This window comes from Littorina saxatilis, linkage group LG4 (assembly GCF_037325665.1).
Source record: "Littorina saxatilis isolate snail1 linkage group LG4, US_GU_Lsax_2.0, whole genome shotgun sequence".
NCBI lineage: Eukaryota > Metazoa > Mollusca > Gastropoda > Littorinimorpha > Littorinidae > Littorina > Littorina saxatilis.
The window spans coordinates 11,122,611-11,138,491 of record NC_090248.1 but is presented as its reverse complement, the minus strand read 5'-3'; the positions used below and the strand labels follow the sequence as shown (position 1 = coordinate 11,138,491).

Sequence of the window (15,881 nt, the reverse complement as noted above, 5' to 3'; positions counted from 1 at the left end):
GTCCTTGCGTATACACACGAAGGGGGATAAGCTACTAACAGGTCTGCACATAATTTGACCTGGCAGATCGGAAAAATCCCCTACCTTAGCCCCCCCCCCCCCCCCCCCCCCCCAGGCGCGCCCGGATTCGACTGAACCCACGACTGACGACCCGTTCCGCTTGGGGGGGCGGGTGTGTATATCGAATGAGAAAGCTGGTTAATAGACCTTTTCGGTATCTGAGCAGCTCTCGCGAGACACGCTCTTTGTTATGCTTTGAACATCGCGAGAACTTCGAACCTTGGCTTGTGCAGCTCACAGAACGAGACTCAGTGATCGCTGTACCGCATGCTTTGCTATGCTCTGAAGTTTGCGAGAGATTACGAGAGCTTAGGGTCTATTGCATGAGAAACCTGCTATCGTGACAGTTCAGTTACAGAGTGACTCGACTGTGAAGTCAGTGCGCACGCCAGCCGGTGCGTATCAGTTGGGAGCGGGTGTGTGTGCGTTAGTCGAATCGAAAGTAAAACTTTTCAAGGGACATCATTCTCTCTACAATCAAGTTATCTACACAGTGAGTTCCCCTACTCATTAGCCAAGATGGCGGAATTTGGTGAAAAATAATGAGTTTGCCAAAACAAACAGTTGAATTGTCGTCGACTTTTGTTGCTACCTTCAACATATAACTGATCCCACATCAACAATGGGACAGACTGCAACATCATTAGCTCGAACAGCGACGAAACCTGTCTCATGGCTTCTGGGGAGGTCTGGAAGTGAAAACGAAGTCAACTCGCGCTGTGGAGGTCTTGTCCCGTACGGGGGAACTTTGTTCGTACACAGAAGAAGAGGGTAATGAACGTTCAGTGTAACTGGTGATGCCAAATGCTGATTTAAAACAAGACTGTTATTTAACTGACGAAAGTTAGAAAAAGAGGAGGAAGACTTAAGTGCATTCCAAATTGCATTTGGGTTTGTTATAGTGTTGTTTATCAATTACACTTTACAGTGTGATTGTTGACACATATGGGTGTGTGTTTATACACTTGCAGACAGTCTAAATATAATATAATATACATGTGTATTATTTTCTTTTTTCAGATCAATGTTCTTTGATGAGGATGGGGATCTTGCTCATGAATTCTACAAACAGGTTACGAAGGGGAACCGCGTAACAATGGAAAGATGTGTTGATAATCTCAAACCACAGGTATTAATTTAAGCATTCTGAATTATTCAGTTATTTTGGCAAATTCCAGATTGTGATTGTGAAACTGAATGCTGCACCAAGAACTCTCAAAACAGTTAACTTTCTTTTTAACTGTGACAGGATGCATATCATGTTACTTAATCAGTTAATGCCTCCCAAAATAAAAAATAAATTCTTTGTTGATTGAAGTAGGTAGGACCGCTGAGCTGATCACTCTCTGCAGCCAGCCTCAGCGGTTCTAAATTACCTACTTTCCACCAGGCATAAGTAACCTATTTTGCATGTTGGTGACCATATTAAGGCCAAAAAAAAAAGAAGTCTGTTTACAGTAACATAGGCCAAAAAAATAGGGTCGGTAGGTCGGGAATTTTTTTTATATTTTTTTTTCTCCAAAAAACCATATGTTTAAGTTATTTTTTTTTTCCCAAATGCCAAAAAAAGTCTAGGGTCGCGCGAAAAAATAGGGTCGGTCGGGATACCGTAAACAGACTATTTTGGTTTTGTTGGCCTAAAACATACACATATGTTCTGCGCGAACTTAGAATCCGGTTTCATTCTAGAATGGACCGGGTCCAGGTTGGAATTCTAACCCTGCGCAAGTACAGGGGTGCCATTCTAGAATGAAACCCTTGAATAAAGGGGGCCGTAATGTTTGTAGGTAAGACAGAGTTGTCTTCCCTTGAATTATCTCCACCTGCACCTTCCCTTTGATAAAATGGGGCTGATTTGTCTACCCCTGAAAAAAATCCTTTGGCGATCTTGCGATGTCATGTCATGTCAAGAAAGTTGACACTCCTGAGTACGCAGACAAAGGCAGACCATAGCAAGGGGGACTACCAGGGCGGTAATGTTTGCAGGGCAGTTGTTTTTGTGATGAGAGCCGGTTGCGGCCGCTTGCAATGTCAGCGCTGTCTCCTTCTCGGAAATGTCCGGTTTTTTGACAATTTGTTTGACAGACAGACAGACAGACGGTCAGACCGACTAACCGACAGACAGACCAACAGAAGGACAGAGTGAGTTATAGAGCTGTTGTCACAGGTTTAAAAAAAAGTTGACATTATATCTTCACAATTCAGAAGACCAACTTCATGTAGGGCCTATATGAATAAGATTAAAAGTTACAAGCGAGATCGGCAAAACACTGTCAGTCCGGAAATTTCCGTTCGTAGCGATCAGTGCTGAGTGTCTCTCAAAATCGTAATCACTTTCAGAACATCACAATCCCAATTCACGATGTCTTTGAGTAAAGTGTAAAAAACCCGAAAAAAACACCCAACCAAACACACAAAAAACAAAAACAAACAGAAAATCCACATTTGGCTTTGGCTGTGTGATAGTCTAACTGAAATGACTATTCCAACTTGGACCCAAATTCTAACCTTGCGCACGGCCGATTCTAGAATGGACCAGCAACAAGGGTTTCATTCTAGAATGGCACCCCTGTACTTGCGCAGGGTTAGAATTCCAACCTGGACCCGGTCCATTCTAGAATGAAACCGGATTCTAAGTTCGCGCAGAACACATACATGTCAACCCTTACGTAAGTCGTAAGTCTTACAAGTTACATTTTGTCCATGTTTTTCCAGTTGTACGTCGTAAGACCGAAATCTTACGTTTTTTTCTCAAAATCGCAAAAATCTTACGTTTTCCCCCCTCAAAATTGCATTAGGCCAAAAAGAAAAATATGTCTGTTTCCGGTAACCCGACCGACCCTATTTTTAAGCGCCGACCCTAAAGTTTTTTTTCGCTTTTCGCAACAACAACAAAAAAATCAAAAAAAATATGAAGTCAAGTATACTTTATTTAGTTTCAATATATCTAGGTCAAAAACATGTGCTAAATAATTGTAAGTAAACTAAGGAAGCGTTTAAAAAAAAAATTTAAAAAAAATGTAAAAAGACGTTAACAAAACGTAAGAAAAAGGTTAAAAAAAATACGACCGACCAACCCTATTTTTTTTGGCGATGTTACCGGAAACAGACATATTTTTCTTTTTGGCCCTATTTAATACATGTCAACCTCTATCACACACTTACCATAGTAAAAGCCTCTTCACACCATAAGACAGGACCAAACACCACCAAAATCACATTAAAATTACGTTTTTGCGAGTCCGTTTGCTTTCGTTTTCGGATCTGCGTTCCGCATGATTCTCAAATGGATCACTTCAGTTTCAACTGTCTAATATAACAAGGGAGATAACTGAAATGCTTATGAGTCACAGACGCTCAAAAATGGCATCTACAGCAAGTTCAGGTCAGCCAAAGAAGTAACCCAAGGTATACCATGGGAGATATTTAGTGGAGTGGGAGGGGGAGACACAATTTAAAGGATTCATCAAGGCTTCACCAGAAGGGCACGGGTATGCCTATTGTATTCCGTGCGTGAAGTCTGTGAAAGTTACTGTGTACTTGACTCCGAAAACCTCCGAAAACTCCTGAAAACCCCATCTAAAATGACTAAATCTAACTTCAAATTTAAGTTTTTGACATGTCTATATGAAGTCATGCCTGATTCATGCTATTTGCACCCTTATTTTTGTGTTTAGAGCCGGATTTTCGACAAAGTCGATGCATCGATTTCAATGCAAGGGAGGTAACTCTTGTTACTTGAAAGCACAAGTATTGATGACGTCATGTGATTAGTGCTTCCGCTCCTTCGTTATGTGAAAGTTGCAGATATAAGTTATGATTTAAAACAAATATGTAACAAAACACGATCTAAGGACGAAATTTCTGATGAGGTTTTCGGAGACAAGTAGTACCGGAAAATTTGATTTGGAGCGCCATTTCCAAACTGAAGGCCACAAGAAAGCCATCATTTTTGTTTGTTTGGACACTATTCCTCATCTAGTTAACTACACAGTCACAGTACACAATAACGTCTAACCGATAGTGCACAGCCGTATCAAGACTAATACCACCATCAGCCATGTTATTAAAAGCCCAGCAAACTACAAAGAGCCAGCTCGATGCTGTGTGTGCAACCACGCAATCATTTACATGAATTACTCTCGAACTACGATTTCTTATGGTTTTTGGTCCTGTCTTATGGTGTGATGAGGCATTTACTTTGGTAAGTGTGTCATATAGGTTGACATGTATGCATATATATACAGGAATGTCGTTAGGCGTCGGGCATCGGACATAGACCGATTAAGAGGCTCAAATGTCCGATTCACATAGCCGCATGGGGATCCTTTGGGGTGATCTCAAGTGGCAGGTGGTCTTTATGGACAGGTGATTTATATAGTAAAAACCCTTGGGGATCCTTTGGGGTGATCTCAAGTGGCAGGTGGTCTTTATGGACAGGTGATTTATATAGTAAAAACCCTTGGGGATCCTTTGGGGTGATCTCAAGTGGCAGGTGGTCTTTATGGACAGGTGATTTATATAGTAAAAACCCTTGGGGATCCTTTGGGGTGATCTCAAGTGGCAGGTGGTCTTTATGAACAGGTGATTTATATAGTAAAAACCCTTGGGGATCCTTTGGGGTGATCTCAAGTGGCAGGTGGTCTTTATGGACAGGTGGTCTCAAGGGCAGGTTTGACTGTAGTATATGTTACAAACTATTATGATTTGAAATGAGCTTGTGCAGTGTCACAAAAAAGAGAAAGAAAGAACAAATGACATTGCAACAAGTTTTAACCCTTGTTTAATAATGTGTAAATTGTTCGTCATTGGGATAAAACAAGTGTTTTTTAACAATCTTTTAGAAAAAATATTAGGGCTAAGTAATTGTGATTGGTGGTATGGTATAAGTATATTAAAACACAGAGGTTTGTCATATTTTGTCGAGCTGCAAATTGTATCATTCTGTGTCCTCAGGGTGAGGTAGACTTGCCTATACCACGGCTGCATGGAGACCTGCCTGTGTTCATATACGAAGTTCCGTCAACAGTTCTGACCGCCAAAGCCTCCAGATGACAGCATTGTGATGCCACCAAGAAACACAGCTTATGCTGAAATTCTGGATGTAAACATCTGTGACCGATATGTGATGATTCTGTGGTTAAGTGAGAAAGATAGACACTGTGGTTAAGTGAGAAAGATGACACTGAATTGCATGGGCATGGCATGCTTGAGTAAAGTTTGGTGTGAGGTTTGCTTATGCAGGGAGTAAGACGAAGAAGATGTGTAAAGCTGAAATGCAGATTTGAAACTATGTTTTTGTATTTTGTTTTGTTATTCTTTGTGGTAGAATATTCTGAGAAAAATAACAGTTCCCTAACATTAGAGATGCTGCCCTACATGCCAACGGGCATAACAGGCAGTAAGCAAGTAAGTGACGTCAGAGATAACTTTTTACCCTTTGCGGAATCAGAGAAGATGTTGTGATGGGTGTGTTATTTGTCCTGTGACGCTAGTCAAGAGACACTGGAAGCGAGTAACCCAGCATGGCAACGTTATTGGCAGTGATTTTTCATTTTTGATCAATGATCATGTTTTTGCTTCAATGAAGACAAGGGTATTTCTTTGGGTTAGACAATGATACAATTTTGAGGTAGTGAATCTTACAGTTCATCTTCTTATAACAAAGAGATTAGACTCAGATCATTCTTTTTAGACATGTACGTATCTATGAATCGAAAGATTACTGCTGTGAATATAACTGTGACTATCTTTTTCTAGATTATGTTTCACTTCTCTCCCTTTATCTTGAAGACATGAACACCACAGAGTCTATGCTTTAAATGATATTACTTTTTAATAAGTAAATTTCATAGGTGCAATATGAAATGATAGTTTATCATATCATTGTTCATGTTAACATAAATCTTTGGTGCGGTGCACTGGAAAGGTTGTCTTTTTCAACAATATTGTTGTGGTGGTAAGTAAATATTTTTGAAGTTTTAATGGAAAACAAAGCAGGCCAGAGTTGTGATTAAGGACCTGAACTAGATATTAAGGAATTGAGTCTGAGTGAAAACAATATTGATCAGGGTTAATTGGAGACAATTGCTATATATTATGGCTAGTTGTAAAGATGCATTTTAGGAGCTCTTTTAAACTGTGCATAACAGTTTTATTTTGTATTTCACTAGCCACATCAGATCACATCCATATCATATCTTTCTTTCTTTTTATACTTGAGCCCACTTTGCTTACCATATGTTTTTACATTTTAATCAAAATGTGAATGAATTATGAATGGTTTTTTGTTTTGTTTTTCTTCACATTTTGGACCATGTGTATGAGACATCAATTGCTTTCACTCCTGTCTGAACCATTAACAGAAAGCCGTGTTCTTCACTTTTAGCAGTTTTTCCTGTAGTGCAAGTAAGGTTGTGTGCCTCGTCTAAACTCAAGGCGCCACCGCATTAAGTGCATCTTGAGTACATGTAGAAACAAAATATGCAGGGGAAGCAACCCTACTCAAGACTAACTAAACTTACAGAACAAAGTTTAATCCAGAACATGATTTTTTTGGAAGAATTTGAAAAAAAGGCTCACAAATATGCTTTACAGTTGCTAGCCACAGGAGATGAAAAGGCACATTCTATATGTGATCACAGACTACAGTTTTTAAAAGTAAATATTTCATCAAAGGGAAGATAAGAATGATTAACGATTGCATTTTTGTGTGACTGGGAGTATATAACTTAAGCAGCAAGCGAATTGTGAAGGGTAAAGCAATGATATCATATGTATAAATATTATCATGTGATACTGAGTGTTATGTATGCGATGAGTAATGAAGAGAACGTGAGAGGCTGGATGTTAATATTGTGATGGTGATAGATGCTGTGAAAGAAATGGTTCTTGATGCAGTGTCATCTGTAATGACAATGTATATTGTACATGTATGTACGCATATGTGGTATTTTAAACATGTTTAACAAATTGAAATTTTCTCTATGTTATTCTTTCACTGATACTTGTAGACTTGTGTAAAATACATCCATCCCTTTTTACATTTCAGTGTTGTGTCTGTGGTGTTATTAAAAAGAAAGATAATTTCTGGAAAGTGTTATATTAATGCTTTACATGAGACAATCAATCTCCAGCTTGAGCTTTTCTGATATCTTCTTTGTCTAACTTGTAACAAGAAAACAAACTCAATACTGAGGTCCCCCCAGCGGGTTAGGGGGAAGAATTTACCCGATGCTCCCCAGCATGTCGTAAGAGGCGACTAACGGATTCTGTTTCTCCTTTTACCCTTGTTAAGTGTTTCTTGTATAGAATATAGTCAATTTTTGTAAAGATTTTAGTCAAGCAGTATGTAAGAAATGTTAAGTCCTTTGTACTGGAAACTTGCATTCTCCCAGTAAGGTCATATATTGTACTGCGTTGTGGGCCCCTGGAGCAATTTTTTGATTAGTGCTTTTGTGAACTAGAAACAATTGACAAGTGGCTCTATCCCATCTCCCCCCCTTTCCCCGTCGCGATATAACCTTCGTGGTTGAAAACGACGTTAAACACCAAATAAAGAAAGAAAAAAATACTGAGGTTAGAATCAAAATCACTGTACATCTCGTGCCATCATTCTTAACTTATCCTTGAGGCGGTCCTGAATTCAGCCCCAAGTCGACTTTGCTAAGTCTTTTTAGGCCTAAAAAAAAAATAGGTGTGGTTACGGTAACCCGACCTACCCTATTTTTAGGGGCCGACCCTATAACTTTTTATTACATTTGTCCAAAAAAACCACAAAAAAACCAACAACCGAGTGCAAAAAACGCAATGAAAGCGAAATCGCTCGAGTCGCACACTTATTTCCCTGTCAAGTAGGTTTAATTTGTACACATTAGAAAAAAAGTTTTAAAAAAAAAAGTGATTGTCTACCTACCTACCCTATTTTTTTTGGCTATGTTACCGTAACCACACCAATTTATTTTTTGGCCTTACCAAAAACTCAAATGTTAAAGCTTGGTAAGGCCAGCTTCGCGAAGTATACTTCGCATAGTTATCTCTTGCGGCGTCGTCTTCGCCCAGTTAAGGAGAGGCTTTACCATCTTGATTCGACCTAGACACAAACATTTGTCGTAGTAAGCGTAGACATCCGGTCTGCTCCCCGCCTAATGGCCGATGTCTTCCGTCTTCGGGGGACTACGTGGGTTTAAATTTGGAGTGGTCCTTCTCCTAGAGGAGTTTCCTTGCAGGGATAGTGAGCCTCCTCTGCCCTCGTTTTAATTTTGGAGTGATCTTCTCCTAGGACAGCTGCCTTCCAGGGTTGATGAGCCTGTCCTGCCCGGCTATTTAACCCATAGTTGGGGGTTGGTTCGTGGGCACCAGGGCGTATCCACACGCCGGTGGGCCTGCATGCCACACGTCTAGGGGCCAACCTCCTCCGAGTCCTTGTAGTTCAGCCTGGGGCCTTTCGGTACCCAGTTCACGCCTGTCGCCAGGATGGAGGCACTACAAAGGGCTTGCTGTGGAGAGGTTATGTACTGGCAGGAGAGACTGACGCAAGCTGCTCTCTTTTCGCGTTGTCCTGAAAAGGACGGTGCTAGCCAGCGGTGAGGGCTGAAAGCGAGAGGTGACAAGCACAAAACACTTCGCCAACACACTAGACACATCTCACAACCATTTGACAGGCTACCATCTTGATGAAGTCAGCGACTATGACAAAAAGTTGATAAATTTGAATGTACCTGAACTGGTTGCTGTTGTGTTTTCTTTTTGTTTAGGCCTAAAAAAAAAAATAGGTGTGGTTACGGTAACCCGACCTACCCTATTTTTAGGGGCCGATCCTATAACTTTTTATTACATTTGTCACAAAAAACAAAAAACGAGTGCAAAAAACGCAATGAAAGCGAAAGCGCCCGAGCCGCACACTTATTTCCCTGTCAAGTAGGTTTAATTTGTACACATTAGAAAAAAAAAGTGATTGCCTACCTACCTACCCTATTTTTTTTGGCTATGTTACCGTAACCACACCTATTTTTTTTTTGGCCTTAGAATCAAAACTCATTTTGAAAGGTACACACACATATTTTCACAATACAGTAATATCATTTTGTCGGTTTTTTTTTTAATTGTTTTATTTCTTTGTCATTTATCAACATAATCAGACAAACACTCCATTTCTGGAATATTTCCGTTTCCACAAAAACGTTTTTTAAAAATTGTGTTTTATACCTTGTGCAAATAGCTTTACAAATTGATCTTGATCTGCTCACATCCTGAACCAAATTCAGATTAAAGCCTGTCAGTTGGAGACCTATACTGATTCTGGAAAATTCTTTGCCTGAAACTGTGTGATTTAGAGTGAGCTGTAACAATCTGATAACAATTTTTTTGAAGTCATATTTTTTTTCTATAGTGTACAAGTGAATATGGTGCGTTTTTCACGGGTTTGGATTTATTTTAGGAGCGTGTTGGGGTCAGTATTGATGTTGATCGTGAAAACTGTTTTTTTGTGTGTGTTGCTTTTGTTTCTTTATGTGTGATTTTTTCATGTTCTGGACTGGATAAATTACTTGTTACTGCTTGACTTGATGTTGTCAGTGTGTGATTGTTTATATTTCAGCTAAAGCTTTGGTTCTGAGACGTCCATCAATGTTGTTGTTATGTGTTTGTTGTCCCCTCTTCATTTTCACATGGAAAATATTGTACTGGGTTTCGGAAGAGGTTGTTTTTGCATTTTGTTTGTCTGTTTAGGTATGCTTTGAGGGTATAGAGAGGATATTTTTTGTTATCTGAGTTTTTTTACGCTGGTTTTGTTTCTGTCTGATCGAAAGCAGTGTCAACTACAGATACTCAAAAATGTTTTAGAATAATATTATGATGGTATCGGTCAAAAAAATCTCTCTGTCAAAAGGCGTTTTAAAAAACAAATAATACTATTCCTTCCTTTATTCTGTCTAAACTAAAGCAGTCTCAACTGCAGATACTCAAAAATGCTTCAGAATATGATGTGATGTATCCATTGTCATGGTATCAGTCAAAATACATATATATCTGTAATGTTCGCACAAAGAATTATGCGTTTAGGAAAATTTTGATCATGTATCTTTTTATTGATTTAATAAAAAAAAAAGGTCTGCTTTACTTCTGTTGAGGTCAGTTTACAGAACATGTTCTGATACACTATCAACATCGCCCCCCCCCCCCCCCCCCCATAGTATTTACAACAATGCCTTTTGGCAGTGATGCCAACAGCAGAATCAGTGAGCTGATTTTGTCAGCTTTACAATGAAAAGCAGAGTGAGAACACATTTTTCAAATAAACTGTGTCTGCATAAAGAATCAGTTTTTTTCTAGGTGTCTTCTTGTAGTCTTTGAGATAAATAAAAAGAAAATCTAGTAATTTTGTTTTTCCATCTTTTAGGAATTGAAAGGGAGAACATATCTGTTAAGCTAGATTTTTCCTTGTAGTTTTCGTAACAAAAGATGTCAACGTCTTCTTGTTTTGCAGCTGCCATGTTTGTTCTTGGGGAAAAGGCTTTATGTGAATGAAGATTGATACTTATATTTATGTATGGCCGCTTACCCTCTCCTTCTCTCTTTCTTTTTTTAGAAATTGATGTAAATGACTCATCAACGTGTGATACAGTTTTCTTCACCCCGTATTTGTGTGTTATTTGTTAGCCTCGATATCCAGGCATTCCAGCCTTACCTTCTATGTGTATGTGTTCTAATTTCTGGCATGCAGAAAATAAAAAATAAATCACTGAAATAATGTTGCGGACATGGTTGTGTTGTGTGTTGGACCGGCTTTCATTGAAAGAAAAAGACGTTTGTGCGAATTGAACTTGACTCCCTCAAAGCGAAGGGACTTATGATATTGAAATCTTCACAAAATAAGTTTCCTGATCAAGTGAACAGCTATAAAGAAAGATGGGGGGGGGGGGGGGGGGGGGGGTGGGTGGGGGGGGGGGGGGCGATGCCCATGAAAAATCAATACGTGCCTTCTTCTTCTTCTACGTCCCCCCCAATACGTGCCAATTTGAATTGTTTTCATACAAAAGTCACCAAGAAGAAGCAGAAGAAGGCAGTTCATACAGAAAGATCTAACCTGGTTACTGCTGTGTCCTCTTTTTGTTTAAAAGTCACCAAGGTCTAACTTCTTTTTTTGAACTTTGTGAGAAAATACAGTCCATAACGAGCACCCAAGCCACTGACGAAAAGTGGTCGTTATAAACAGGTGGTTGCTATGGAAACGTGAGTTATACAGAAAAAAACTTGTCTTGGATCCATGGTAGGCAGGTGTTCGCAAGGGAAGGTTCGCCTGTAACTGTTAACTCTTAAGTGGGCAACATTTAAACCTCCAGATTATTTGGGCCACAAAACCATCTTAAAAACAAAAACAAAGGTAGCTGATTGGGAACGAAATAGGCAGAAAAATTAAATTGACAGCTAATGTAATTTTCTCGTGTTACACCGGCTGTCTTCTATTGCGTTCATCAAAGTTGTTAGTGACGCAAATTTGTGAAATTTGAGAACAGTTGACCTCTTATCAGTAACAAAAAGCAAAATAACAGAGTAAATTTGTGTTGACAGAATGTCTGTTTCTTTCTCGTCCATTTGGTATTTTAATTCCCAATAGTTATAGTCTCGGATGTCGCGCGACACCAAGTGTTGATTTACTGTTGATGAAATGCTAAAACTTGATTAATTTTTCTTTGCCTTTTCTTTGCGATAGTCCTGTTTCAACAAACAAGACAAAGGTCATGTTTGACAGTTTCGTATACTCTTCTTTCTCCAATCTCAGCAAATGACCAAGTAAAGCAAAGAATCAACAGGCAAAACAAACAAAAAACAAGTCGCGTAAGGCGAAATTACTACATTTAGTCAAGCTGTGGAACTCACAGAAAGAAACTGAACGCACTGCATTTTTTCACAATGACCGTAGTCCGCCGCTCGTGCAAAAGACAGTGAAATTAACGAGCCTCTTTAGTGCGGTAGTGGTTGCGCTGTGCTGCATAGCACGCTTTTCTGTACCTCTCTTCGTTTTAACTTTCTGAGCGTGTTTTTAACATATCATATCTATATATATGTTTTTGGAATCAGGAACCGACAAGGAATAAGATGAAATTGTTTTTAAATGGATTTTGGAAATTTTATTTTAATCATAATGTGTATATTTTTAATTTTCAGAGCTTGTTTTTAATCCAAATATAACATATTTATATGTTTTTGGAATCAGAAAAGGATGAAGAATACGATGAACGTAATTTTGGATCATTTTATAAAAAAATAATTTTAATTACAATTTTCAGATTTTTAATGACCAAAGTCATTAATTAATTTTTAAGCCACCAAGCTGAAATGCAATTCCAAAGTCCGGCCTTCGTCGAAGATTGCTTGGCCAAAATTTCAATCAATTTGATTGAAAAATGAGGGTGTGACAGTGCCGCCTCAACTTTCACAAAAAGCCGGATATGACGTCATCAAAGACATTTATCCAAAAAATGAAAACAAGTCTGGGGATATCATACCCAGGAACTTCATGTAAAATTTCATAAAGATCAGTCCCGTAGTTTACTCTGAATCGCTCTACACTGACACACACACGCACAGACAGCCGGACAGACACACACACACACACACGCACACACACAGACACACATACACCACGACCCTCGTCTCGATTCCCCCTCTATGTTAAAACATTTAGTCAAAACTTGAATAAATGTAACAAGTCGCGTGAAGTGATATAAAAACATTTAGACACTTTGTCGGCCTGAACTAAAAACCAGTCATCGCCGAGACTACATGTAGTAAGGTTTGGCTAGCCGAAGCTCGAAGACCAAGACGAGTCACGCTGCTAGCTAGCTGGTCTCCGAGAAGTATGCGAACGTAATTCGTTGGCATCCGTCGGTCCCGAAAACTCTCCAGGGCGCAGGCTGAGGTGATAAGGAAGACAGTGTAGCCCACGTAGCAGGTCCCCCCCTCTCCACGTCACTGATGTAGTCCAAGGGAAGGGCAAGAGCCAATACAGCTTGGCACCAGTGCCGTCGCAGGAGTTGCCGGAAAGAGGTTGGCAAGCAACAACAGACCGCCTTAGGGACTCCAGCTCCGGATTTTTCCTCAGGGTTTACTCCCGAAGCCTTTCCTGTGATCAGGTATGGCTGCAAGGCAGCGGAGGTTTGAAGTCAGGGTTTTCCTTCCCTTAGACGAACTGCCCTCCCAGGCTAAGGAGTTCCGTCTGCCCGAAGCTACCGGTTTTGAGGCGCCGGTGACCCGCCTTCGCCCCTTCTCCTTGTGAGTTGAAACAGTTTCGCCACGAGTTGGGCTTTGATTGTCAGAGGCTATCTGAGACGCACGCCATTGGGAGCTTTTACCTGTTAGCGGGATCTTATCCCCGCTACCACCCCCTGTGACAACCTTTAGAAACTCACGTAATACAATGTACCTAACTAACCTATTAGTATTACCTTTAATTGTGAGCTCATTTTGAAAGTAAGCATGACACATCTATTACTTTTTGGATTCAGAATTTGATAAGGAATGAATGCATGGGGGTCAGAGAGACGATGACTGTCACAGACTTGCCAATTAAATGTTTCTGCAGCAGCAATAATTTCGTCCAAAGTGTTGTCCAAACTAATTAAGCTGAGGTTAGTCATGTGGATACACAGAAAAACCTTAAGCAAGATTCACTCAAGCTTGACTTTCAGTAAAATCTTTAAACAACATGACCTGCCAATAATCAGATACTGGATCATTAACATGGTGACCACTGGGTAATCAAAATCTATCACTTAACCTTATAAAACTATGTACCTTTTCGAATATTTCAATGTTTTCGGAAAGACGTAGGTTTGGCAGACCAAAAAATAAACATTGTACATTTTGATGATCATTCAGTAATGTGTGTATTGTTAGCCTTCGGACATCATCGTAATTGCTACAAAATAATAAATAATGTTCAACATCTTCATTACAATATCCGCACTCACAAGTCGGGTTATCACTTAAGTCGAAAAATGAAAATAACATTTCTGGGGATATTATCTGGGAGAAGTTGTATACATGTACAGTTCCATAAAGATCTGTCCAGTACTTTTCTGGGAATCGCTCAACACACACACACACACACACACACACGTACACACACATACACACACACACACACTCACACACACATACACACACACATACACACAAAAGCAATCGAATGTTTCTTTGGGTATCATGCCGTTATCAATTTGTAAAGCACCCAAAAACAAGCATAGAGGAACAACTAATTACAGGAGCCTTTTGTATCAACAAAAAAGTGAAATTGCAAGCTAGGTCCTAAATTCAAAGACCGTGAACGTTGTTCGGTATTATGAATGGTCGCAATGATTGATTCTCATTAGGAACGTGAAAAAATAAGCATAGAACAGATACACTTTTTGCAGACAAAAAAATACCCACAAAATCGCGGAAGATTTACAACTCTATTCTATAAAGAAAAGAAAAAGAGGACGTACACTTCATTGCAAATCATTGTAAACTACAAAGAAACTACACGGAAACGCTTGGACCAACGTTTTGGAAATCGCGGTGAACTACCAGACAAAAGACTACAAGAAGAAAACACACGTACGACGACCCCAAAAGTTCCAGCCTTCAAGATTCACGATAAGCAATAGGACAAGACAGGCAGACAGGCGAGCAAACACACTGACAAGCGCCGGGCGTGACAATTAAATTCTTCCTTACACAGCAGTTTAGCGACACGACACACACAGACAAGAGAGAACACACGGGGCCACAAGAGGTGTCTATTTGGGGGCCGGATACTTTAATTAACTCTTCTCTTGCCCTTTGATTGAGTTCCCTCCCTTCTCTCCTTCCCACAATGCCCCTCCGCCTTCGTCATCGATCTTGATCAATTTGGTTTTCCGACCTCCGCCTGACACTGTGATGCAACTAAATGTTCGTAAGTGACTGCATTTCAGAAACCCCGCTTAAAGTTTAACAACATACTTTCGACTTCATATGAACCTCTGCTGCTATAAGAGGTACCACTAGAGTTTTCCCTCGTCTGTTGTAGGTCTGGTATGGCACCTGTCAAATGTGACGAGCAACCATAGCAGCAAGCCGTATTGTTTACAATAGCGCAGAGCGACTGGCTGTCCCAGCGGCTTTACTAAGGGAAAGAAGGGAGAGATCCTAAACGTTGCGGCCTTAGCCGATGTAGGTGACCTACATATGTACAGTTTTAACCTACTTAGTAGTCAACAAATCTTTTGCGCGTTAACTGGGCAACAAAACCAAAACTGACAACCAACTGTTGAGCCTGTATGGTTTGCAGAACAATAAAACTCCAGGACCCGAAACTGAAAGATTTTGAGTTGTGTTTTTATATTTAGCGCCAGTTTGTATCAGTGGACACTGACCTAGAGCTTATATTTAGTTGTAAGCACCGGTTGCGTATTTTGTTGTACAATCACACGTATTTAAAGCAAAATAAACATATGCATATTCCTGGGTTTTTTTTTTAAACCTGCTATACAAACTGCTGCAGTATTTGGTTACTCGCAAGGCAAATAAGTTATGTATACGCAACTAGCTCGAGTTGACTCAGTTGATTCACTGTTTTCCGGTTGAACCGAAAGTCCCAACAACACGTGACGCCGACACAACCGCCGAGCTGAGCTGTTATTTTTGTGGCATTCAACATATCTGCCAGAGTAATGCCCACCACAATCACCCCCCTCCCCCCCCCCCCCCCCCCCCCTCCGCTGTCCGCCTCCTTGTGAGAATGAAATAGACGATAAATAAAGCCAGGCCGCGCGGCGCTAATATCAGTATCATAA

The 15,881-nt window shown here is 40.0% G+C and overlaps 1 protein-coding gene across 1 annotated transcript; it reads left to right on the top strand.

Moving 5' to 3' along the window:
* Positions 1-682: 682 nt before the first annotated feature.
* Positions 683-10,819, top strand: LOC138963949 (tumor suppressor candidate 2-like). The gene is made up of 3 exons (XM_070335804.1): positions 683-831; positions 1,081-1,189; positions 5,017-10,819. Exons 1-3 carry the CDS (start codon positions 683-685, stop codon positions 5,113-5,115), a joined length of 357 nt encoding a protein of 118 aa, XP_070191905.1. The 3' UTR covers positions 5,116-10,819.
* The last annotated feature ends 5,062 nt before the right edge of the window (positions 10,820-15,881 follow it).

Coding starts and splice junctions, on each gene's coding strand:
- LOC138963949 (XM_070335804.1), top strand. CDS start 683: ATGGGACAGACTGCAACATCATTAGCTCGAACAGCGACGAAACCTGTC. Junction 832..1,080: donor TTCGTACACAGAAGAAGAGG/GTAATGAACGTT, acceptor TTCTTTTTTCAG/ATCAATGTTCTTTGATGAGG. Junction 1,190..5,016: donor TTGATAATCTCAAACCACAG/GTATTAATTTAA, acceptor CTGTGTCCTCAG/GGTGAGGTAGACTTGCCTAT.